This window comes from Leptodactylus fuscus, chromosome 10, assembly GCF_031893055.1.
Source record: "Leptodactylus fuscus isolate aLepFus1 chromosome 10, aLepFus1.hap2, whole genome shotgun sequence".
Classification (NCBI taxonomy): Eukaryota; Metazoa; Chordata; class Amphibia; order Anura; family Leptodactylidae; genus Leptodactylus; species Leptodactylus fuscus.
In genome coordinates, this window is record NC_134274.1 from 20,090,511 (window position 1) to 20,114,426 (window position 23,916).

Here is a 23,916-nt window from a genome sequence, read left to right on the forward strand (position 1 = left end):
CCGCTGCACAAGCTCAGGCTCCTCCCCTTGTAAACATGAAGCCATCACCATCACCACAGCCCAGTGGGCGGGGCTTCTCACCAACACACGTGATGTCTCAGTCACTAATTGTAGAGAAGGGAAAAGCCTCTGTAGTTTAAACATGAGCACGTGATACACGGACCGTCCAATCCGTAGCGCCATGTCATATGCTGGCCAATCAGCGTGCAGATAGCGGATTGTCAGGCGCTGAGGTGTGATTGGCTGCTGCCATCGGAAGCGCAATTTTCAAATGTCCCCAGTGTAGGTTGAGCCGACGGCGGCGTCTGTGCGCTGTGTAACGTCCTGCCAAGTGCGAGCACCGGAGCCGAGAGCAGGTAGGGGCAGCGCGGCCTCCTCTCCTGATAGCATTGTATCGCCCATCGGTCAGACGATTCCGACCACCGAGCCCTGCAGCTCCTGCCTCGCCCTTGTCGCCTTATGGGCAGTGCTAGTTAGGAGCAGCGATCGGCTTAACCCCTAGATAGCCGCAAGTATTCTATCACATTTCTGGGTTTACTTTTCTATTTCTTTGTATTTTTCTGCTATTCTGTCAGCCAGGCTAATGCAACAAATCGTGTTCTGTGTTATTAGCGATGTGATCTATAATGGAGGGCAAGCTATGGGTCGTGTCACCAAGTGCATGTTCATACGGTGCGGGTATCGCGCAGATTTTGATGCATATGACTGTTGCGTTCACAATGCTCTCCCTATGGTTGCAGAGTTTTGTGCTATGTATTTCCTATCTGTATCCTGGACTGTGAGGGATTCTTCATGCAGCGGTGACCCTGCACCAGTCCCTCAGGCTGCCCCCACATGGGGATCCTCCGCAGACTATACTGCATTTCTGTCACCTGCATCATGTTTCAGAAAAATCTGCTAGATGTATAAGGCTAAGTTCACACTTGTGTTGTACTCTTTATCAATGGTATCCACCATGGCAACCAAATGATGGAGCCCACAAGCTAAACCTGCGGCTACCTGCGGACTCCATAGACTATAATGGGATCTGCTTATATATGGAAACCAGGAGAGAAAAGTCCTCTGAGCTTCTTAGGCCCAGTTCACACGTGTTCAGGTTTCTGTTTGGGGAGTCTGCTTGGGCCCCCTCCTCCCGAGCAGAACCCCATATACATTAAAAAGCAGTTACCTGGGAAATCTGTGGGCCCCATAGACTGAATTGGGGTCTGTGTGGATTCTGCTCCGTTTCAGGAATTTTCTCTTTGCATGTTTTGTGTGGAAACCAGACACAGCCCATTAGTCTCTGGGGTCTGCGGAGTTCCCATTTAACTGCTTTCTAATGTCTGTAGGTTTCCGTTTAGTGGGTCCCCATGTGGACTCCCCGAATGGAAACCAGGCCTTACAGAGACTGCGATGCAGATGTGAACAAAGCCTTGCACTGCTTTCACATCTCCACTGGGAGATTTGTTCTGGTACCACAAAAATAGGTTCAAGTGGAGCCTGACACTCGGTTCACAGAACCCCCAGCTGTCCGTTATTCTGGTGATTTGGTAAACCAGCACAACGGACAGACCACTAATAGCGGTTACATATGGCACCCGACTGACACCTCTGACTATATGGGGGACATCAGGTGTACGTGCAGGACTTTTCTTCTGATTTCAGGTAGTTACTAGACTGAGTTTCCAACACAACTGTGAGCGAACTGTTAGGGAGTCCAGTGACTATAATTTAGGTGGGATGTCCATTTTTTGTTTTACTGAGAAAATCAGGCTTGCAAGACTTTTTGGATGGATATTGGATGGACTGACCCTGTGGTGGAGGATCTGTGTCATGGTGAGCATATCTTTAGCTATATACGTGGCCTGCTTAAAGTGGTTTTCCAGTCTGAATTCGTGTGTGATCTGTCAGGGGTAGGTCACCTGGACGCTGCACAGATCTGTTCTAGCTGCCTCCAGGTGGTGTATACAGCAGTGTGTGCAGCATTCACACTTGTGTCCGCCCATTGGGTCTCCATCCTATTCCTAACTGGATAGGGGACGACTCCCCGACAGCCAGTTTTAAAGCCCATTCACTTGTCCATATGCAGCCTCTGCGTGTGGGGGAACTGTTTTTTTTTGTTTTTGCAAGGACACAGTCTTGTATGTCCTCCAAAAACCGGTTTTCCGTTTGCATACGGACACCGGCGGTTAGCTTTAAAAAAAAAAAAAAAAAAAAACCTATTCAAATGAATAGGTTTTAAAAATGGCTGTCGGGGAGCCCGTCTCCTATCTAGTTTCCGTGGGGAATAGGACGGAGACTTGGAGGGTAGATACGGCGCAAGTGTGAACGCCCCCTTAGCGATATTATATACTGCTAGTATCCCCTGCCCCCTTAGGGTCCATTCACACAGAGGAAATTGTGTGGAATTTCAGCGCTGAAAAAAAAGCCTCCCATTGACTTCAATGGGTTCCTTTTTCTGCTAGCAGCAATGGGAGGCTTTTTTTTTTTCAGCGCTGAAATGTCTCACCATTTTCTCTGTGTGAATGGACCCTTACAAGGCTGTAAGGTCCATCTTTCTGACAGTGCACAAGATTGGTGCTGAAATTAATGGAACTAGCCCTGATACATGGGTGCATACAGGTAAGCAGGCAGTGCATAGAAGTCCGTTCAGACCTCTTTCTAACAGTATACAATACCGCCCATCTCCAAGGACATGAAAAGTCCTCCTTCTCCTTCATGGATATTCTAATAGCTTATTTTTAGGATATGTCCTCATTTTCTGACTGCAGAGAATTGATTGGGGTCACACAAGACCATGACATGTTAGTGTTGCATCATGTAATGATCAGGAGCATGTGATCTCTGCTTTTATGCCATGTCGGGCTACTGGATGCTCTTGATATCTCTGGTACAGAATAGTAAAGCCTAACAGAACTGGGGTCTCTAGCTGTATTAATCTGAGGTTTTGCTGGCAGTGCACTTCCCCTTTGCGTTGCCTCTGTTCTATGCCTGCTGGCAGTGACAGTTCGGCCTCAGTTTTTGGATTCTGCTGCTGTTCTCTAGCTTACGATATGTGTAGGACAGTAGGGAATGTATAAGTGATAGCGGTCAATCTGGTCAGCTGGTAATTGTATGTCTGAAGATTTCCTTGCAAGGCATCTTAGTATTGTGGGTGTTTGAAAGTAAATTCCCACTGCTGTCATGTCAGATGGTGTTGGACTAAGACTAGGTTCACTCCTGTGCCTGATCTAAGTTGGTAGTTTGTCCCTGAATCTGCTTTAAAAAAAAAATGCGGAGAGAAGTTCTGCAAGCACGAATTTTCTCTTTGCCTTTTTCATGCGGAAACCCGACGGATCCCAATATAGTCTATGGTGCCTGCGGGTAGCCACTTTAAACGGATTGTTTCCATTCATGGGGTCTCCAAATAGACCCCATGAACAGAAACCCAAAAGCAGGTCTGAACCTTCAGCAATGTAACTTCCTACTAATCGCCTTAGTCTATATGTAAACCTGCACTCAATACAGTAAGGAGAATGGTAGCATTAGCCAAAGGGCGGAGGTCCCTTCAAATAGCTGTATCTCTGGTTTTATACCACCTAGACAATGGTATCAGATTCTCAGCTTTCATATACTGCCAAGGCTGTTGTAGCTATGACGAAAAACAGAGATCACTAGTTATTCGGGAATCTGATTTCTATATACAGTATAAACTGCTACATATAAAGCCTAAACCTTTCCTCCAGCGTTCTGCCGCCTTCCGCTGCAGTTGTAATTTTTTCTCTAGGCCCCACCATCCTTCGGCAACCAATGTTGTCACTTTAAGCCCAATTACTCCCTCTATGATCAGGCAAGTGGTATCTGACAAGGACCGTCCATCTGACAGACAGCATCATTGTTCTGAAAGTAACAGAAATGATTGCTCAGGAAGCCAGTGATGGCTACAGTTGCCTTAAGTTACTATGGTGTGCTATTGCTCCTGGAATTAAGGGGCTGGGGGACACAAGTGCCAGGGTACTAACTGAAGCTCACAGGAGGTCTGTCACCTGGGATCCCCCTGCTCACTTATAAGTGGTAACAATGCTCAGGTGAGGGTTTGCTGTCAGACCATGTGACATCGTCTTCACCTGTTCGCTCCTCGGTCCCATTGGGCTGAGCTGCGATACCAAGCTGTATGGTGTCTGGTTTTCTGTGAAGGGTCTGCTGCGGTCTATTCAGACGGTTGGTCATGGTCTCGGGGGGGGGGGGGTCAGACCCCCACCAATTGATGACCCATCCTAAGGATAGGTTATTACATGATAAGCCTGGCAAACACCTGTAAGAACTATAATAATGACTGAGTGACCAATGCACTTTCCCCTGTCCCTACACGGACAGCCCGCACTGCTTGGACTGTATCAGTACATGGGCACACGTCCCCCAGCTGGCAACACCCAGTTGCCAATTTAATAACTTTTTATAATCTATATAGTGGGAGTGGCCTTTGTTTACCATGACAACCCAGCCAATCAGCCATGAGCCACCTGTCTGGCAGCGTGGGGACTACAACTGCCAACCACAGCGGGAGCTGCTGTAAACTGAGAGTACCGGCAGAGAAGAAATAACAGGGCATAGGGTGATCGGTACCATCAGGGGCTGACTCTTAGGAATGGCCTATCGATGCCTAAGGGGTTAGAGCACTGTATTATGTCACCGCACTTTCTTGGGACTCCTATGGGTTCTGACTTGCTTCTTTGGGTTGTCTTCATGATGCAAACCCTTTTAAAACATTAGTCGTGTTTTTTTTTTTTTTAAGGTTTAACCATATCCTGACTGCTTTACGTTGACCTACAGAAACATTGTGTATGTTTGGTGAGTGACTTGTTTTGTTTCCCCAGTAGGTCACCTCTTTGTGACCATGTCATCCCAAACTTCTACCATGTCCAACAAGAAAGACGACAAAGGGAAGAATATCCAGGTTGTAGTAAGATGCAGGTATGTGCTAAACTTATTAAATTGTGTGCTGATACTACACCCTAGGATAGGTGCGATCTCCACCCATTTCAAGTACCGGGGGCTTTGTGTCTGTTGTCTGAATTCGGCATTGGTCACACATGTGCAGTGCCGCTCCATTCAGTGTCTATGGAGCTGATGAACATGGCCAAGTAAATCCCGCTATGTCCATTAGGACCATATGGAGTCACTGGAGTATCGGCAGCACAACACACGAGACAAATAGGGGGCCTAGGACCAAACACCTCTGATGGCATCTCTTTCCACGGGGGAACAAAATAATCTGGCATTAATATAGAACTAGATTTTAGTAATTGTCTGACTCGAATGAACTTCAGTCTTGTGATTATTTTTATATAATGTATTACTTTGTATCTCTTCCATTTTCCTTCAAGACCCTTCAATCAGTTGGAGAGGAAGGCGAACTCTCATTCAGTTTTAGAATGTGACCCCCAGCGTAAAGAGGTTTCCGTCCGGACTGGTGGAATAAATGACAAACTGGGGAAGAAAAACTATATGTTCGATATGGTAGGTAGCTGTGTGTCCCAGGATTTCAAGGGATTGTCCAGTTTTTGTCCAGTTCATTTTCATTGCTCTATTAAAGAGAACCCTGCTGATCATCTGTGAGGGGTTTGCTGTGTAATTTTATAACCTCATTTAATTTACTTCTATAGGATGAGGCTGATATTACATTGCGTGACTGCTATGAATCACAGCTGATCAGTGGGGGGTCTGTCCTGGGTGTCGGACTCCCACTAACTTCTTACTGACAACCTGTCCTACGAATAGGAGCATCAATAAAAAAAATAGAGAAGGCGGATTTTGTTTTTTTCTACTTTTTATAAATTGTAAAAATATAAATCAATCGTCATCGTCTCATGACTGCCATGGCGGTGACCCGGGCTATATCAATTTTTAGGGGCTTACTGCAGTCCCAGGCACCACTGCTACATTTTACTGATATGTTTGATGCCAGAGATCCCTATAGATGAATGCTGATTCTTTCTACAGACCTGTATGTGAATAAACCTGGTGGGTGCTGTATAGTGGCAGAATCCTATTACATTATGTGCTGCCCTATAAACTGCAGGATGAGGGTGTGTTATATATACAACAGGGTAGACAACAAAGCACTGGAGTCCATCACTGTAAGTGGGGAAGGTCTTCATACCATTTACAAAACTTAGTTTAGGAATTTCTCATCTACACCATGATCACCAGTTTAGTTATAGTTGGTCAACATCCTTATACATTTACTCCTTTGGAGAAGGTGCCTGCAGGTAATCTGTGTGCAAAGATAGTAGAATATCCGCATGAATACAGAACTTGGTACCAGCACCGCTTCACTATTTATTTTTTTTTTTTTATTTTTTTTTTTATTTTTTTTTTCTTTATTTTAGGTGTTTGGTCCTTCGGCTAAACAAATTGAAGTATACAGAAGTGTAGTATGTCCCATCCTGGATGAGGTTATTATGGGCTACAACTGCACCATTTTTGCGTGAGTAGCCTTCAGATTTATTTTTTGCTTTACTATGTATTAGCACAGTATATACCGTATACTAATATACCCTTTACCTGTATAATCTAATAAATGGGCCAAAATTCCAATACACTTTTCATTGTGATCTGCTAGTACATTTCTCTGATGCATACATGAAAGTGACACTACTTCCAAGGGGTATTCCTGTTAGGACAAGGTAGGGAATAACTTACTGCTCGGTGGGTGTCCGTACCCCCCCCTCCCCGCTGCTGGGAACCTCGCATATCTCGAGCACAAGGTGTTTTTTATTCTTCCATATCCAGTGGCCCTCATTCAAATGAATAGAGTGGCATGTCTTGTATAACTATGCATCGTCACCCTGGTTCTCTAGATCAGTGAGGGTCCCAGCGTTAGCACAACCACCAATCAGCAAGTTACCAGCTATCCTTTGGGGTCTCCTTGTTCTTACTGGGATACCTTTGTAACTTTCATGTTTTTATAAATGAGCAGTTTTCTAATAGCTGTTTAAATAACCATTAGGCTTTTTAGAAAAAGAAAAAGCAATGGGTTAAAGTAAAATAAGTATTGCTCACCTCAAAATATACCCTGCCACTCCTGTACCAATCCTTCATGGTTTCCGCTGCTTTCTTCTCATGGGTGTCTTGAGATACAAGAATCTTCCGCTCACCCAGTGATTTATCTATACAGGCATATCCTGTGTGTCAGGACCTCGTGGGAAGTAGAGACCAGCGGGCACCCAGTAAACAGAACACCCCCTTGTATTCGTCATCTAGATATCATCCCTGGTGGTCATTATAACTAGATGCTGAATAGATTATTGAGGTCTCATATTATTTCTTGGTCCTGATTTATCGATGGTTGATCAGTTGTTCACATCCATGAAAAATAGATAATCCATTTTTATTTTTCAATTTTTCAAAAGACAAGGCCTGGAAGGCAGTGTGTGATTTTCAAGGACCCATAGACTTCCATAAAATGGACCATAAGCAGTCGGTGTCAGGACAGGTGTCTGCATGCACCCATTAATATCAATGGGTTGTCATTAACACAGACATCACCTGTATCCTAAAAGCAGATGTGTGAATAAGTCCTTAGAGTATCTTAAGAAGCTGATGGATGTTTATTGTAACTGGTACAATTCCTACTAGTTTTCTGATGGCTTATGCTTCCTTGTATCTGATGTTGGGAATTCTGCTGACTATCACTTCTTTGCCTTAAATTGTCTTTCCTTCTCTCATGTCTATTAGGTATGGTCAGACTGGAACAGGGAAAACCTTCACTATGGAAGGGGAAAGGTCTGCCGATGAGGAGTTCACCTGGGAACAGGTATTTTTGTCTCTTACCACCTTCTGGTTTTTTTTTAAAAAAAAAAAACAACCTTTTTTTTGGTTTTCAATGTTTCTTTACAATCTCTGGCATTTTCTTTCTTCTGCGCAGGACCCCTTGGCCGGTATCATTCCTCGTACTCTGCACCAGATATTCGAGAAGCTTTCGGAGAATGGTACAGAATTCTCTGTGAAGGTCTCTCTGCTGGAAATCTACAATGAAGAACTTTTTGACCTTCTAAGTCCTGCGCCGGATGTTGGGGAGAGACTACAGATGTTCGATGATCCCCGCAACAAAGTGAGTCTTCAGTGATGTGAACCTATTACTCCTGTTAGTTGTCATTCTCTTCTGGTGCAGATTCCGGATTGTAATATAATTGTCTTGTAGAGAGGAGTAATAATAAAAGGCCTGGAAGAAGTGACCGTACACAACAAGGATGAAGTGTATCACATCTTAGAAAGAGGAGCCGCAAAGAGGACCACGGCATCCACCCTGATGAATGCTTACTCCAGGTATATACCATATGTAGTTTTGTAGCCTCTTCACGGGCCTTACATTGGGCAGTTTACAGCTGCACACGTAGATGAGGGTTACTGTACAGGTGTCTAGTTGACGTGCTTGGATTTCATCTGTTCAGTAGACTAATAAAGCCAATATATGACATGCAGGGAATATGACAAGTTCAGTGCTTGCAATAGGTTTAATTGTTTTGTTTCCCTCCATAGTCGATCTCATTCTGTGTTTTCCGTCACCATTCACATGAAAGAAACTACAGTTGATGGAGAAGAGTTGGTGAAAATTGGAAAGCTTAATTTGGTAAGACTTTTGTTTTGGATCCGGCTTGCCATCTGAAATCATCTCTAAAATTGCTGGTGTATACCAATACCTCCTTATGGGTAGGATCCAAGTACCAGGACCCTACTTTCCTTCTCATTTAAGCAATTGTAGTATTGAACACTGTGGGACCCTTTGCGGCTTGTCTCTCGCCACCAGCTCATGCAATGAACTTCCTCAGTATTCATTGAGATGGCGCTATGTTGCCGTTTCCTGCACAACAGGCTGGTGGATACGCCATTGTGAAGCAGAAAGACTGAAGAACCTCTGCCCTCAAGACTGGTGTTTGGTCCCAGTAGTCACACCATAACAAAGATATACAGATGTAGCCGTGTTTAACTGTGATATCTTATCACAGAAGACGCTAAAGCCACTGATTACACTGTGGCAAAGAATGCTACATAACTAAAGTTAAACTTGTTACTTTTGTACATATCCTAGGAATATGCCATAACCTTCTAGTATTAGAATACCCTTAACTATTAGGATATCGTTACTGACGTTCATTATAAATCTGAGTTGAATATATCATTATCCGTGCTGATACTCGTGACCCGAAGCTCTTGCTGATTTGCACTCTATTTTCCCATCAGGTGGATTTGGCTGGTAGTGAGAACATCGGTCGCTCCGGTGCGGTGGATAAGAGAGCCCGTGAAGCTGGGAACATTAACCAGTCTCTCTTGACATTGGGCAGAGTTATCACAGCTCTGGTAGAGAGAGCTCCGCACATCCCGTACAGGGAGTCTAAGCTAACAAGGATCCTCCAGGACTCTCTAGGAGGACGCACAAAAACCTCCATTATCGCTACAGTCTCTCCAGCCTCCATTAATCTAGAGGTAAGTTATGATCTGCCGTTGCTTGTCTGCTCCACCCTGGTAGGTGTCTCTACAGTGCTGGGCTATTCATGTAATAATAAAGAGGGGACAGATAGGGCCCATTCACACGGAGGAAAATGGCGCTGAATTTTCAGCACTAAAGAAATAACCTCCCATTGATTTCAATGGGTTCTGCTAGCTTTTTTTTTTTCCACTAGCGGAATTTTCCATGCTGAAAATTCAGTGCTAAATAAAGCGCCATTTTCCACCGTGTGAATGAACCCATAATATGGTGGAACTCCGGGCTGTGGATTTGGATAAAACACGGGCTTTGTTTCTAGTCTGACATTTGTACATACTGCTCATAAACAGTAATGTCTATGGATACTCCTAGTAATGCGAGGGATAACGTTAGAGCCAATGCTCTACTAAAATAAAGTGAAATAGTTTAATAAAACATAATTACAAAAATGTAACCAAACAGACCCCTACACAATAGCAAGGAAGTGAAATGGGATTTGCATTTTGACATTTTTATTTTTTTCCCCTCCTTAATAGGAGACTGTCAGCACTTTGGAGTATGCCAACCGAGCAAAGAATATCCTGAATAAACCTGAGGTGAATCAGAAACTCACCAAACGGGCTCTGATCAAGGTAAACGGAATTTCTAGCTATAAATCACATGTATTGGACTGATTAAGTGGTGTCTATATGGCCAAGCTTAAAGGGTTAATTCCTATCATGGCAAAACTCTACTAAAATAGGAATATCTGCTCCCCATCCTCACCCTTATGTCTGGGACCTACAGGAGCAGCCAAACTGCTGGTCTGTGTTCTCCAGTATAAGCCTCTTGTATAAGAAACTTTAACCTGTTCTCCTGTAGGAATACACTGAAGAGATTGAGCGCTTGAAGAGGGACCTTGCTGCAGCGCGAGAGAAGAACGGAGTCTACCTCTCTAGTGAAAACTACGAGTAAGTATAAGACACACTGGTGGGGATGGAGGGATGAATGGAGATCATGTACTTACTTTTACCTTGTCTGTACAGACAGCTACAAGGGAAAATAGTATGCCAAGAAGAGCAGATCACCGAATACAATGAGAAAATCGCAGCTCTCGAGGAGGAGCTAAAAAGGGTGAGTTCATAGGTCATTCCTATTGATTTACAAGTTTGTAATGGAAAAAATGGGACTTTTGTCCATGACCATATGCAATGTGTGTAGTGTGTAAATGTATACAATTTGTGTAAAGGTTGTATGTGTGTGTGTAATATAAATTTATATATATATATTTATATATATATATACAGTATATATGTGTATATATAAAAAAAAGTAAATAAATTACATATGTGCTATGAAGAATTACAGACTACTAATTCTGAGTTTATTCATTCACTAGCTTTTACCCGCGACTTCGTCTGCGGAACCTTGACTGTGTGCGTGACGCACCTGGCTGGGAACGCAGGCTTGTTCCTTTTTGTTGTGTCCGCAGGGGGGCCTTCCTACCTGCAAGGGTCCATGGATTCTCTGTGCGAACCTTGCGGCCCTCTTAAAGTGTTTACCGCCTTTCCTTACGTAAGGGTAGATGGCGGCGCCCATGCGCAGCGGAGGCGCGGTAAAAGGTATGTGAGAACCGCATTGTCCACGGTCGGCGTAGGCACCGTCCGGGGACATTGTGGTGGGTGTGTCACATACAGGGCAAGGGGGTGGCTATGGCAGAGGGGCAGTTGCGGCTGCGTAGTAGCCGTATGTGGGGCATGGGTTAAGTGAGTCTGAAGGCAGTGTACAGCGGCGTGTACAGGAGAGAAGCGCTGTGCACTTACCAGTGTGGTTGTCCTGGAGGGCCTGAGGAGGGTTATTAAGGCAGTCTCCTTGGCATGGAGGGCCTCTGGAGGTGGGTGAAGGCTCCCAGCAGCGTCGGGGAGTGTGTCGGCCTGCAGAGGCAGTGAAGTGTGAGAAGGATACTGCGGAGCTGTGAGGGGAGAAGTGCGTAGCCGCTGACGGAATGGCGACTTACCAGTCTCCTTGCCCTGGAGGGCCTGTGGAAGGGCGGGTAAGCAGTGTCCTGGGCCCGAACGGATGGTGGAGACTCAGGAAGGCCTGTCTTAGTCGTGGAGAGCTGGGGAGGTGCGGGAAGGCTCCCACCGGCGTTGAGCAGTGGTGTGTCGGCCTGCAGAAGATTTTGTGCGTGTGTCCACAAAATGGTGGCGTGCAGAAAGACGTTGTATAGAGGGGGAAGCTGCGCATGCGCGTGTAGTGGGCGGAGTCGGGGAGCGTAAGATGGCTGATCCACAGCCTTGAAGAGGTTTCCCCCTGGACGGAGATGAAGGTGAGGGTGTAAGTGGGCAAGTGTATTGACATGTTGTACTGTGGGGTTAGGGGCTAGGCTTGAGAGGCCAATAGGGAGTGTGTGGCTTGTGTGAGTGGTCAAAAATGTGTGGGATTGTAGATCTCATGCTGTGAGTTTGGGGTTTGGGGGTGTCCTGGGCAAAATGTATATGTGTGAGTGGAACGAAAAGTAGCCTATCGTTCAATCCTGCCTAAAAACTATGTTTTGTGAAAATTTCACGCAAATCGGTGAAGGCATTTTTGCGTGATTGAGGAACAAACATCCAAACACACAAACATCCAAACACACATACTTTCACCTTTATAATATTAAGATTTCCCTTCTTGGTAGGTCACAGACCTTTTCTCTGAGAATAAGAAGGAGCTGGAGGAGACGAACGTTGTGCTGCAGTGTAAGGCGAAAGAACTGGAGGAAACCCATAAGAATCTCCAGGAATCTAAACTTCAGCTGGCTCAGGAGGAGTATATAACCTCTGCCTTAAAGACCACAGAGAAGAAACTTCACAGCACAGCTAACAAGGTAACACTTCAGCACCTCCATTGCCGCACATCAACCTTTCTAATACATCTTTATAGCATACCTCCAAGTATACAACAACTCATAAATGAGCAGTAGAGGTCAAGACTGCAATATAACTTATCAAAGACAGCATTTTGGAGGTATAATAAGATAATCCTTTAATAGTCCCACAGTGGGGAAATTTCAGGGTATAAAGGGTAATTTACCTTACCCACAGAATATGCCGCACATCTTATAGATGTGGGATCCACCATCTTTAGTTCTGACTGGTTGTGTAACCTCTGTAAACTCTCCTTCACTTGTAGGGAGTTCATAAAACAGTTTAGCAAGTGGATATTACCATTGTATATTATAAGACGCCTTTTAAATAACCACTTTTTTGGGTTAATTTTGGGTTATTTTAGGGAAAGCTTTATTCTTTATCAGTTATGCTGGTTCAAAAAGCTTTATTACTTGCATGCAGGATAGAAAAAATGGATCAATGATGATCCAACTTCTAGAACTGCCATGATCATGGGAATTGGGAGTCTCTGTATAAGAATGGAGGCGCGTGTCAAGCATGTGTACTGCTGCTCAGTCTGTCTATTGGACTGCCAAAAAGGTCAGCATGTTATAGTGATGAATTGAGCAGCAGCCCACATGCGCCATCTGCTGGTCACAGGGACACAGAACGGGTTGTGATCAGTGCCCCATTGGTCCGACTCCCACCAATCAGACACTTATCACCTATACTGTGGATGGATATATGACACAAGCCCTTTAAACTTTAACAGTCTGCTACAAATCTTTAAAAATGTTACATAATATAGATTTCAGTGTATAAACAGCATGCAGTAAGTTCCTATACTCCCCTTTAGGTGGCAGCATTGCCATTAAACTCTCCCATGGGCTTTTCAGCTCTGTAACTAAGAAAGCACTAAAGATATAATAAAAAATTGACAAATGTGTTTTATGGGTAGACCTTTACTTTAAGTGAAGCCTAGTCAATGTAATATTACTTACCAATCAAATGAACATTCAGATGGGTCAACCATAGCTGAGGTTTACTTAGCAGCTCCTATGTCCACATGCCCTTTCTCTATAGATAAAACATAAGTAAATTAACAATATAATGGTCAGCGTCCATCAGAATTGTAGGATATTTTTTAGTAAATACATTTATGATTTCTTTGCTTGTTTATACGCTTCTTGAATATCCTTACTATCCCTCTACTTGCTTTAGTTGCTGAGCACAGTCAAAGAAACCACAAAGGATGTGTCCGGTCTCCACGCCAAACTGGATCGCAAGGCGGCAGTGGAACAGCACAATGCCCATGTCCATGGGACGTTTGCAGAAGAAATGGATAAAATGTTCAGCACAATACAGAGCTCTGTGGAAGAGTACAGTGTAAAGCAGCAGGGGGCGCTGGATGTGTATACCAGCTCAATAAGTAAGTGCTGTCGTGAAAGTTTGTGTGTTTGGATGTTTGTGAGTTTGGATGTTTGTTCCTCAATCACGCTAAAACGCCTGGACGGATTTGCGTGCAATTTTCCACAAACATAGTTTTCCCTTAGGATTGAGTCATAGGCTACTTTTGGTGCCACTAAACAACATGGCTTCCTAGCAGGAGACTCACAAAAGCAGGACTCCCAGTTCCAGCTATAGACTCACACACACTGCCTGGCATTTCCTGCCTCAACCTGCCTGCACACTCCTTACTGTCACCTCAGGAGTAGCCCTCACTCTACTCACTCACATTTACATATAGCTTTCCACTATAGAACACATCACATTGTCTGTATTACTACATACACAATATAACAGATCACATTTGCTATCCCACCAAACTTTTTAAAGCACTTTTACAGTTTCACACGTCTGTGTCCGCCCAATTCTCAAATCACCGCAGACGAAGTCGCGGGTAAAAGCTAGTCTGATATAAGGGGAAGATGGTCTCGTAAATGTACATTTACGAACGCATCCCTTTTAACGTAGAAATGTGGATGGACAGTGCTGGTATATATCGGTATATAGGGTGCAGAGCTTTGTAAGCAGCTGGACATTCTTCTTGCAGATGACCTTCTCTCTACAAGCTCTTCAGCTTTAAGTGCCACGGCTGCGGCAGTGTCCACATCCTTCAATACGGTTCAAGATACTGTGTCCGGTCATGTCACTCGGAGCATGGATGCCATACTAAAGCAGGACGGTCTGTCTGCCCAAGCAAAGGATGAGCTGCAGAAACTGATGGTATGTAGTGATGGATACAGAACTGAAGTGTCTTCCTAGTACAGCTCTTTTACTTAAACCTCTAATAACTTTCCCAAGGAATCTGTTCCCTCCATGTTGACTTTGAGCTCTCCTCTACAGCTAAACTGGCACATGGCACATACTAGTGGTGCGGGGTAGGGAGCAGTCGGTGTACCCACACAGATCACATACTGATGACAAATCCTGTGAATAGATCTGAAGTATGAAAACTCGATTTGGAGTTGAAAAACATTGTAATTTCTTCATCTGATTGTTGCCAAGTGTAAAATCTGCAACAAAGCTATCCATAGCATAAAGCAAAGTACTGTATATGTGAATCCATCCCCTACAGGTTCAATAGCAAGGGATTTTTCTTAGGGCTTCTGTTATAGTCACAAAGTTCATGTCCCTTACTGTATTAGTGGGTGTCTAATGATCAGGTAGGCAGGAGTCTGTGCTAAACCCCCTATACCCTCTCTATAGGGGCCCAGCTGTGACAGCGCACATATGGAGCCATAAGAGGGCAGACATGCAGTGCAGATACGTTTACCCATCTAGTTAGACACTGGGGAAATGTAATGTTCTATTAATGTTGTTGGCTTTAATGTGCTACTTATACTATATTTACTAATCTGTACCTTTTTGTATAACTTCTGATAGGATGAGCACCGGCTCGCTCTGCAGAAAGCCCTGGCATCTGACTTGCTGCCAATTGTGACCTCTGTTTTGGATCTGAATTATCAGATGAGTCGATGTTTGCAGAATTTCTCTGCTGTCGCTGACAAGGTACGTGAATAGATTTATACTCTAGTTCCTACCAAAGCAGCATCGTTGGTACAGTTCAGGCACATGTGGATGGCTTTGCAGAGTAAATTGTATCTCAACGTTCCTGCAGTTGATGGGAAGGAGTCCAAAGGAACATATTTAGGCAGTATGTATTGTGGTAGGGAATGTTTTCTACTTGCAACATCACCCTAACACTAGTGTCATGTCTTGTTACAGGTTGACTCCCATAAAGAAGACTTGAACCGGTTCTTCACAGAGCACTCGATGATGCTGCACAAGCTGCGCCTGGACTCTACATCAGCCCTGTCCACTATCCAGGCAGAGTCTGAGAGCTTAAGAGAAGAGCTCCAGAGTGCCCAGGCTCAGCACTCACAGGTAGCGATGTATAAATGTTGTATTGGCATATACTCGCATCAAAGTGCTTAAAGATTTCTGTTTCTTAAAAACGATGACCTGTCCCTAAATGTCTTATCCACTAAAGCAGAACTCTGACTCTCAAAGCATTCCTAGTAGATCCTCCTGAGCTCCATAGGAATATCTTGAAAGCCTGAGTTCTGGTTCAGTGTATAAGACACAGGTCACCTGGAGAAATATACAGTGCCTTGCGAAAGTATTCGGCCCTCTGGAAACTTTCAACCTTTTGCCACATTTCAGGCTTCAAACATAAAGGTATAAAACTTTAATTTTGGGGGAAGAATCAACAAGTGGGACACAATTGTGAAGTGGAACGAAATTTATCGGATATTTTAAACTTTAACAAAAACTGAGAAGTGGGGCGTGCAAAATTAATCAGCCCCCTTGAGTTAATACTTTGTAGCGCCCCCTTTTTCTGCGATTACAGCTGCAGGTCACTTGGGATATGTCTCTATCAGTTTTGCACATCGAAAGACTGAAATTCTTGCCCATTCTTCCTTGCAAAACAGCTGGAGCTCAGTGAGGTTGGATGGAGAGTGTTTGTGAACAGCAGCATCAGCTCTTTCCACAGATTCTCGATTGGATTCAGGTCCAGACTTTGACTTGGCCCTTCTAACACCTGGATACGTTTATTACGTAGATTTTGTTTTGTATCATTGTCTTGTTGGAAGATAAATCTGCGTCCCAGTCTCAGGTCTTTTGCAGACTCCAACAGGTTTTCTTCCAGAATGGTCCTGTATTTGGCACTATCCATCTTCCCATTAATTTTAACTATCTTCCCTGTCCCTGCTGAAGAAAAGCAGGCCGAAACCATTATGCTGCCACCACCATGTGTGACAGTGGGGATCAGGGTGTGTTGCTTTTACACCAAACATATCATTTTGCATTGTGACCAAAAAGTTTGATTGTTGTCCTATGGACAGACTCTGTAATAATATTACATGCCCCACTTTTCAGTTTTTTATTTGTTAAAGTTTAAAATATCCAATAAATTTGGTTCCACTTCACAATTGTGTCCCACTTGTTGTTTCTTTCCCAAAAAATTAAAATGTGATATTTGTTTGAATCCTGAAATGTGGCAAAAGGTTGATAAATTCAAGGGAGCCGAATACTTTCGCAAGGCACTGTATCTGATGAATAGCACTACTAGAAAGTTTAAGCCTTACGCCACTGAACCGCATTGTTTAAATCTGTTAATTTCTTGTTTTTAGGGTCTGAACAATCTCTTAAGTTCACTGCAAAACCAACTGAATCTCTTTTCCGTGGAAACAAATAAGAGTTTTGAGGGTCTTCTGGTTAAAGGAGGGAATCTGAAGAATTCTGCCAGCCAGTTTCAGCAAGATGTGGATAAGTAAGATCTTCTGCGTTAGAGAACCTATAAAGGATAGTGTGTAGATAGCAGCGTATGGTTGAGAAGTTTCTCCTGACCTATGTGATGAGGGATGTTAAAGGACACAATCTGCGGCCATTACTTTATATGGAAGTGGTTATATGTATTCTGATTAAGTAAATGACATAACAGGTTAACCTCACAGCATACGGATATATAAAAAAAACCCACTTGCAACCAGATATTAACCTATAACAATTTTCTTGCAGCGCTACCTCAGAAGCCATTGAAGTAACTTCAAGTCATCACAAGATATTTGTAGACCACAGTGGAGATGTGAGCAGTGAGATCCGACAACTGGAAGCCTCAAATCTAAGTACCATAGATGAATCCAACAACCTGTGCGAGAAGCTGAGCCGCAACATCAATGCCCTCTCGCAGGAAACTGAGAGCTGGTGCGAGACCACCAGGAACAAAGTGCTTTCTGTTATGGAGGAGCAGGATTGCTACTTACAGGGTGCAAAAACACAGCTCCAAAGCTTCCACAAGGTAGGTATCAAGTCACAGTATAAAGTATTGTAAATCCGTATTGCATTTATATTAAAACTGGCCCAGCAATCTGTAACCCTTTTATGCCTAGAGTTTCATTATTGGAACTGAAAAATATATAACCTCTGGCATATATGGGTTAATAACCACCGTGGAGCTGACAATTCCCTGGCAAACTGCTTGTCACTGGTGGAAGCTTTGGCTATGCTTTTATACTGTAGTGGTCATTGTAGTACAACATGTTGGCCATTCAGGAGAATGGCTTTATGTAAGGAACAGACTGGGCTGCGATCCCAAGAGCCACTGTTCAGCCAGTCTCTCATTTGGCTAATAGGAAGGGGTCCTGGATGGCGAGGGTCTTTTAGATAACTTTGGTTCAGTGCACAATGCATCTGAGTCATGAAAAGTTGCTGTTGTATACACCGAATGTGTACCCATGGCTTTCGCTTTCCCTGAGGCCAAAGGTGTGTCCTGTTGTCCTCTATCGAGATGCTATGTATTGGCTACATCTTTTCAGGGTTGTAGAAAAACATAGCAAACTGCTTATCCTATATAGAGAGCAACTGCCAAAAATACTGGTGTACATGATCTAGAAGTCATGTCTATACAGCAGCATTCATCAGAGCCTTTTGTTGAATATCTGTAAGGTAAATCTTCCTAATGCATTCCCTTGGCTGCAGGTTTGTGTGCAAAGACACTGATATTGAGCTCTAGGCTAGTGACCTCATGTCCATTAGTCACAGGGCTAAGCTGCAGCTCAGTCCCTTTCAAAGGAATGAGGCTGAGCTGCAATTTCAAACACAGCCACGACTGATTAGTCTTCCAGTACTCTTATGTTGATGACATATTCTTAACAATAGCTTATGAATATCAGGCCAATGAGGTCCAACTCATGACAACCCGCTAGTCAGGTAATTGAATAGGTCTGAGCAGTGCTAGAGAGGGGGTACAGCCTCATCCTCTGTGTAGTGGCCCACCATGGTACTACAGCTGTCAGACCAATACACAGTGGACAGAGCTGTGCTATATCTGGTCTGTTATCTACATAATGGGACTACCAGGAACCAGACCCCCAGTCATCCGATATTGAGAATAATTAATATAAAAGTTGAAGCACGCCTTTAAGTAAAGCTGTGACAGTCATTGGACCTTGGTGTCAGTCTGTCTTTCCATGGGTATTAGGTTTGACATGTTGATGTGAACTGATAATATAATTGTTTGTACTACCCCCTCCAGGATATAGAAGATGGCTGTACCTCCTCAGTGACCCGGATTACAGACATGGTGAACCTGCAGAAGCTCGCTGAAGAGAAGGCTTTAGCCAGCCTTGCTGAACAGGTGCAAAATGGTAAAGAAATGGTTACGGGGCAGCAACTGGAGCTTCAGGAACAAACCAGCGCTGGCTTGAATAAGGTCCATTCTTACCTTAAGGAAGAACTGCGAATGGACATCCCAACAGGTAAGTTGTCAAGAGCAATTTCATCTTCTGTTTGCATAGTTGGATTTAATGGAAAACTGAGGTATCTTGAGCATGTGCTAAGTGGTTTCCCATATTTGTTGCAGGTACCACACCCCAGAGGAGAGAATACACATACCCCTCTTCACTTATAAAGTCGCACCCACGAGACGTCCTCCTAGAACAGTTCAGGAAGCAGCAGGAAGAGTTTCAATCGGCCGTCAACAGTGTGATTTCTGTATCAGAGGAGCCTGTGGACCAGGTCAGTGGACATACACATGGAGGACCTTTACATCGGCATTAGCTGCACCACTTTTTCATTGTGGTGCATTATGAAATAGCCATTGACATACGAAGTGAATGCACAATAATTTATTGGGATATAATAACTTAACTGCTACATCTGTAGTACTTGGGGAACACTTGGTGAAATGGCGCTGGTTGTTGCAGCTTAACATGGCCGTACTATTGCACTGACCTTGGCAGTTTAGATTTTTTTCATTGACAATTTATCATGGGAGGAAAATAAAAGGGGGGTCTAAGCACCGTATATACTACAGGGTTGACCCAAAATGCTATATGTGCCTGTAACTTATATGGCTATTCAGTTCAGGGTTTATTGAAGGTGCCAGCACTTAAATGGGTTGTCCAAGATTAGGAAAATATGGCTGCTTTCCTGCGACAGTGCCACACCTATGTGTTATTGAAGCTGAGCTTCTATGTCCTAGTGGCATTGTGTGGCAGCCCCCCAGCTATTGGCAGACTTGGTGTCTGAAGCCCAGAACATTAGCTGCAGTGTTTGTGCAAATATTTTCAGCCATTTCTTCTGACTTCCTCAGGATTCCCTTGAAGATGAACCAGTTGTCAACGAAAGCGTCATGAGTGAGAAATCCATCATAGATATCAATGTGGTTTGCCAGGAGAGTGGTGGCGTTCCCTTTTTCCAGGTAAAGTCCTTTACAATAAGTATCCATGTTCTGGGGGCCACACGGTGGCTCAGTGGTTAGCACTGCAGCCTTGCAGCGCTGGAGTCCTGGTGTTCAAATCCCGCCAAGGGCATGAAACCATCTACAAGGAGTTTGTATGTTCTCCCCGTGTTTGCATGGATTTCCATCCCATATTCCAAAAAAGACATACTGATAGGGAAAAAATGTACATTGTGAGCTCTATGTGGGGCTCACAATCTACATTAAAAAATAAATAAATAAATAAGTATCCATGTTCTTCTATCTAAATGCTTTGGGTTACTACTGGTGTAGATTCCCTTGAATCATTCTGGACAATTTAATGTATGGGATGTTTTTGGCTTTTATTACAATGTAAGATTCTTTCATCCAGAATATTTGGTAGTTTGGCTCCAATCAGGATTAAAGATTTTCGCATAATGTAAAATCTAGTCTTGAACTCAATGGAGACTTTCTTTCATGCTCCAAATTGTACTAAAATTTTAGGAGTGCTCGATGTTTGCAATGAGTTCCTTTAGAAAAGTGGAAGGGACCCTGTGACGTTTGCAAAAATTTTGGTTTGCTTTGTGCATCCATTGTAAGTCTAGACTGTTTCCAGAGTTTAATAGAAGACTAGATTCATATGTGGCAGATTTGCGGTGTTACATTGCAGTTTACAGTATAACTTGTGGATGGGGTATTAAACTTTATTCGCTCACAAAGGGTTTTTTAGATTTTCAGATCCTCATTATATTGCAGAAAAGCCACAAACTTCACCTTTTGCAACGCATAGGGTAATTTCTACACCGACACAACACAGTGGAAATTATTCATAGTGTTTGGATGCAAAATAAATAAAAATCGTATTACTAAAGATACTTGTTCCTTCATCCAGCACTTGTTGGCAGGGCTGCTTTAACCATAGGTCAGACATTGCATCTGTATCGGGCCCTGTGGTAGTGGAGGGGCCCGCTCTGCCAACCTTGAGTCCTGCATTTGTGAGCTGTCCTCCTGTTTTGGGCAGCAGGCAACAATTTCAACTCTTTAGGGTATGTTCACGTGGAGTTTTTTTTAGTGGTGAATTTTGATGTGGAATCCACCTCCAAAAATGGCTCCCAATGACTTAAATGGGAGCCGCTCGTTTTTTGGGTTTTTTTTTTTCTCCCGCTAGCGAGTAGTGGAAAAAAGAAGCGACATGCCCTATCTTGCTGTGGATTCGGTGGCCGAGTCAGCCAGGGTGTCTGCAGCTCAAGACGCTCCTATTTAGGCCCATTCATTTGGGCCTAAACAGGAACAGAATGCTGTGATCGTCATCCCGTTGCGACTAGCTGCGTGGATCTTTGCATTGCGGAAACCATTTTCTGCTGTGTGAACATACCCTTAGTGAGCAGATAAAGTTGAATACAATGGTGGGGCACGAAGCGATCTGCTCTGCAGCAGGGAGGTGCAATGAGCATCTAGCCACAGACTCCCGCACAACCTGAGCAGCGGTGTAATCTATAATGGGGCCTCCACCAACCTTGGATATTTTATGGAGCCCCCATGAAGTCCAGGGCCCAGTAGCAACTTCTACCTCTACACCCCTGAGCCAGAACCTGCATGAAGCAGCATAGGAGCAGGGCAGGTGACTATAACGGTTTTTTGTTTTTAATTTGTATGTAATATATCTATAGTCACTGAGTGGGCGCAGGGTATTTGTGGGGGACATTAAGTTTTGGGGTGTCAACTTGAGAAACCCTCAAACAGGGTCCTCTAAAGTATTAAATGGCCCTGGATCTTGGCAGACCAACGCACATGGATATTGGATAGGTTTGGAAACTATAGATGTGCTGGGTCCTACAGGTGGGAGTTGCTCTCCGGTCGGAGGGGTACAGGACCCTCCTCTATTAAACATAAACTTCTCCAATACAGTAAATTGACAATTTCATTTTCTTTCAGCAAAAGAAAGGACACAAAAAAGAAAAGGAAAACAAAGCAAATGCAGCAATCTTAGAGAGGTCAAAGCTTTCAGAAGATGGAGAAACCTCCCTCCCCAAATCCAAACTGCCCCTGCGAATCCAGAACTGAGGACGCCTCTCCTCCTGTACATAGTCTCTGTCTCATTCAATATATTTTATTATTTTTAAACCTTTCCTTTGTTCTTTCCTGTTGGTTGTTTTATAACTCCTGGACTTTTACCTGTTTGTGTTGTCTCCACGTGAGTTTTTATATGTTTAACCATTGCACCTCACTGTCCATTCATTGTCGGCAGCTGGAACGACCATTCTGCAATACATCCACACTTTTTTTCCTTTTTATTTGTTGCTAAATAAACATATATTACAATTTCCAGATTATTTTATGTATTAAAATAACTATTTGTATATTTATAGATATTAGCTTATTAAATGACATGGGCCTGGTGTGGTTTGTGCATTTCATGCTCAATGTAAAGTAAAGCTCCCTTAATATCTGCTGAGATTGACAAAGCATTTGATGAGACCTGATGTTGCTGCCATGATAGTAAGCCACGTTATGTGGCATAATTTTGTTCTGGCTTTGGCCGGAACGTCTCCAGTACTGTAAAGGTGGGGAATGTTGTGGATCTTCCAGCCACAGACTGAACAACCAGCTATAGGGGTCACAGCAGCTGCCCTTGTGACTGAGCCTCTAAACTATCGGCCCCCTCACCACACTACTGTCTCCATCTGTACAGAACTGAATATTTACCTAGTTTTCCTGCAAACCGCTGAGGTGTATAACCAGGGGATTTTTTGACTCAGACCTTAGGTGTGGCTGCAGTGAATGCAGATGTGTTGTAATCCAGTAGGTGGCGCTGCCTCGGGTCTGGGAGTGTTTGGTGTGCAGGCCTAGCAGGCTCTACCTGCCAACGCGTCACAACTAACACACCCAGAGCCTCAGCATTTTTGGGTGTTGAAGTAGAAGCCAACTATGCCTCTCCTATATACAACCCTAACCTGCCTGGTTTGATGTGGATAGAGCAGGTGTTGCTTCATACTAACAGTCACAGGAGGCGGCGCCACCTACTGGATCCATAGCATACCAGGCAGCACCTCATTTTACCCTTTCCATTTCTGTTTTCTACCAAAGCACTATATTACTTTGAAATGGCTTTGTATTCTCATTTATGACCAGTAGATGGCAGCGTTCTTTCTCTAGTTAGCTTATCAGAATGATCTCTTCCTTAACTGGCCAATTAACACTTACTTATTGCTCTCTGAGTGTCTTTATTACACTGCAGATCATTAGTGTGATCTAATTACAGGTTCCCTGCAGCTGTATAATTACATGGGGTGTATACACTTGTACAACTAGATAAACATTTACAAAGGGGTTGTCCTATAGCAACCATTTATCACTTATCCACAGTACATGTAATAAGGGTCTGATCCCAGGGGGGTCCCACCGCTTATAACCAGGGATGTGGAGTTGATAGGTCAAACCTCCAAGACATCTATATTTCCACAGCCCAACTCGGACTCATCTCACCTACTCATGAATGGCTGACTACCATGGTTAGACTGAAGCAGTAAAGCTCACCATGTTTGCAGCATGTGGCTCTAGTCCGGGCATCAGTGCATGATACTGCAAATCTCTGGCTACAGCTCCACGTTGTGGAAATGCAGTTGTTTTTGTTTTTTTTTTTATTGGGGGGGGAGGGGTTTGCAGATTTTCCTGTGGTTTTTGAGTCAAAGCCGTGAGTGAACTGAGCATAAAGTAGTATAAGTAATTCCTATATATTTCCCATTCCTTTTCTATCCATTCTTGGCTTTTTCTAAAAAAAAAACCTAAGACTTTTTTTTGTTTTTATTTTTAATTTGTCAAGCTGTTTGTGATATCAGTTACTGGGTATAATACAATGGGGAAGAGCGGTGTACAGGTCTTGCTGTAGTTTTGTTATAGGCTAAGGCCCC

The 23,916-nt window shown here is 43.7% G+C and overlaps 1 protein-coding gene across 1 annotated transcript; it reads left to right on the forward strand.

Moving 5' to 3' along the window:
* The first annotated feature begins 312 nt into the window (after positions 1-312).
* KIF11 (kinesin family member 11) lies at positions 313-22,271 on the forward strand. Its single transcript, XM_075258324.1, has 23 exons — positions 313-356; positions 4,836-4,932; positions 5,346-5,478; positions 6,351-6,448; positions 7,699-7,777; positions 7,889-8,074; positions 8,165-8,289; positions 8,503-8,593; positions 9,205-9,447; positions 9,985-10,080; positions 10,310-10,398; positions 10,474-10,561; positions 12,108-12,296; positions 13,519-13,726; positions 14,351-14,523; positions 15,184-15,309; positions 15,526-15,684; positions 16,935-17,074; positions 17,323-17,602; positions 18,839-19,061; positions 19,166-19,320; positions 19,898-20,005; positions 21,941-22,271. Exons 2-23 carry the CDS (start codon positions 4,856-4,858, stop codon positions 22,067-22,069), a joined length of 3,195 nt encoding a protein of 1,064 aa, XP_075114425.1. The 5' UTR covers positions 313-356; positions 4,836-4,855; the 3' UTR covers positions 22,070-22,271.
* Positions 22,272-23,916: the final 1,645 nt, after the last annotated feature.

Coding starts and splice junctions, on each gene's coding strand:
- KIF11 (XM_075258324.1), top strand. CDS start 4,856: ATGTCATCCCAAACTTCTACCATGTCCAACAAGAAAGACGACAAAGGG. Junction 4,933..5,345: donor CAGGTTGTAGTAAGATGCAG/GTATGTGCTAAA, acceptor TTTTCCTTCAAG/ACCCTTCAATCAGTTGGAGA. Junction 15,685..16,934: donor CCCAGGCTCAGCACTCACAG/GTAGCGATGTAT, acceptor TCTTGTTTTTAG/GGTCTGAACAATCTCTTAAG.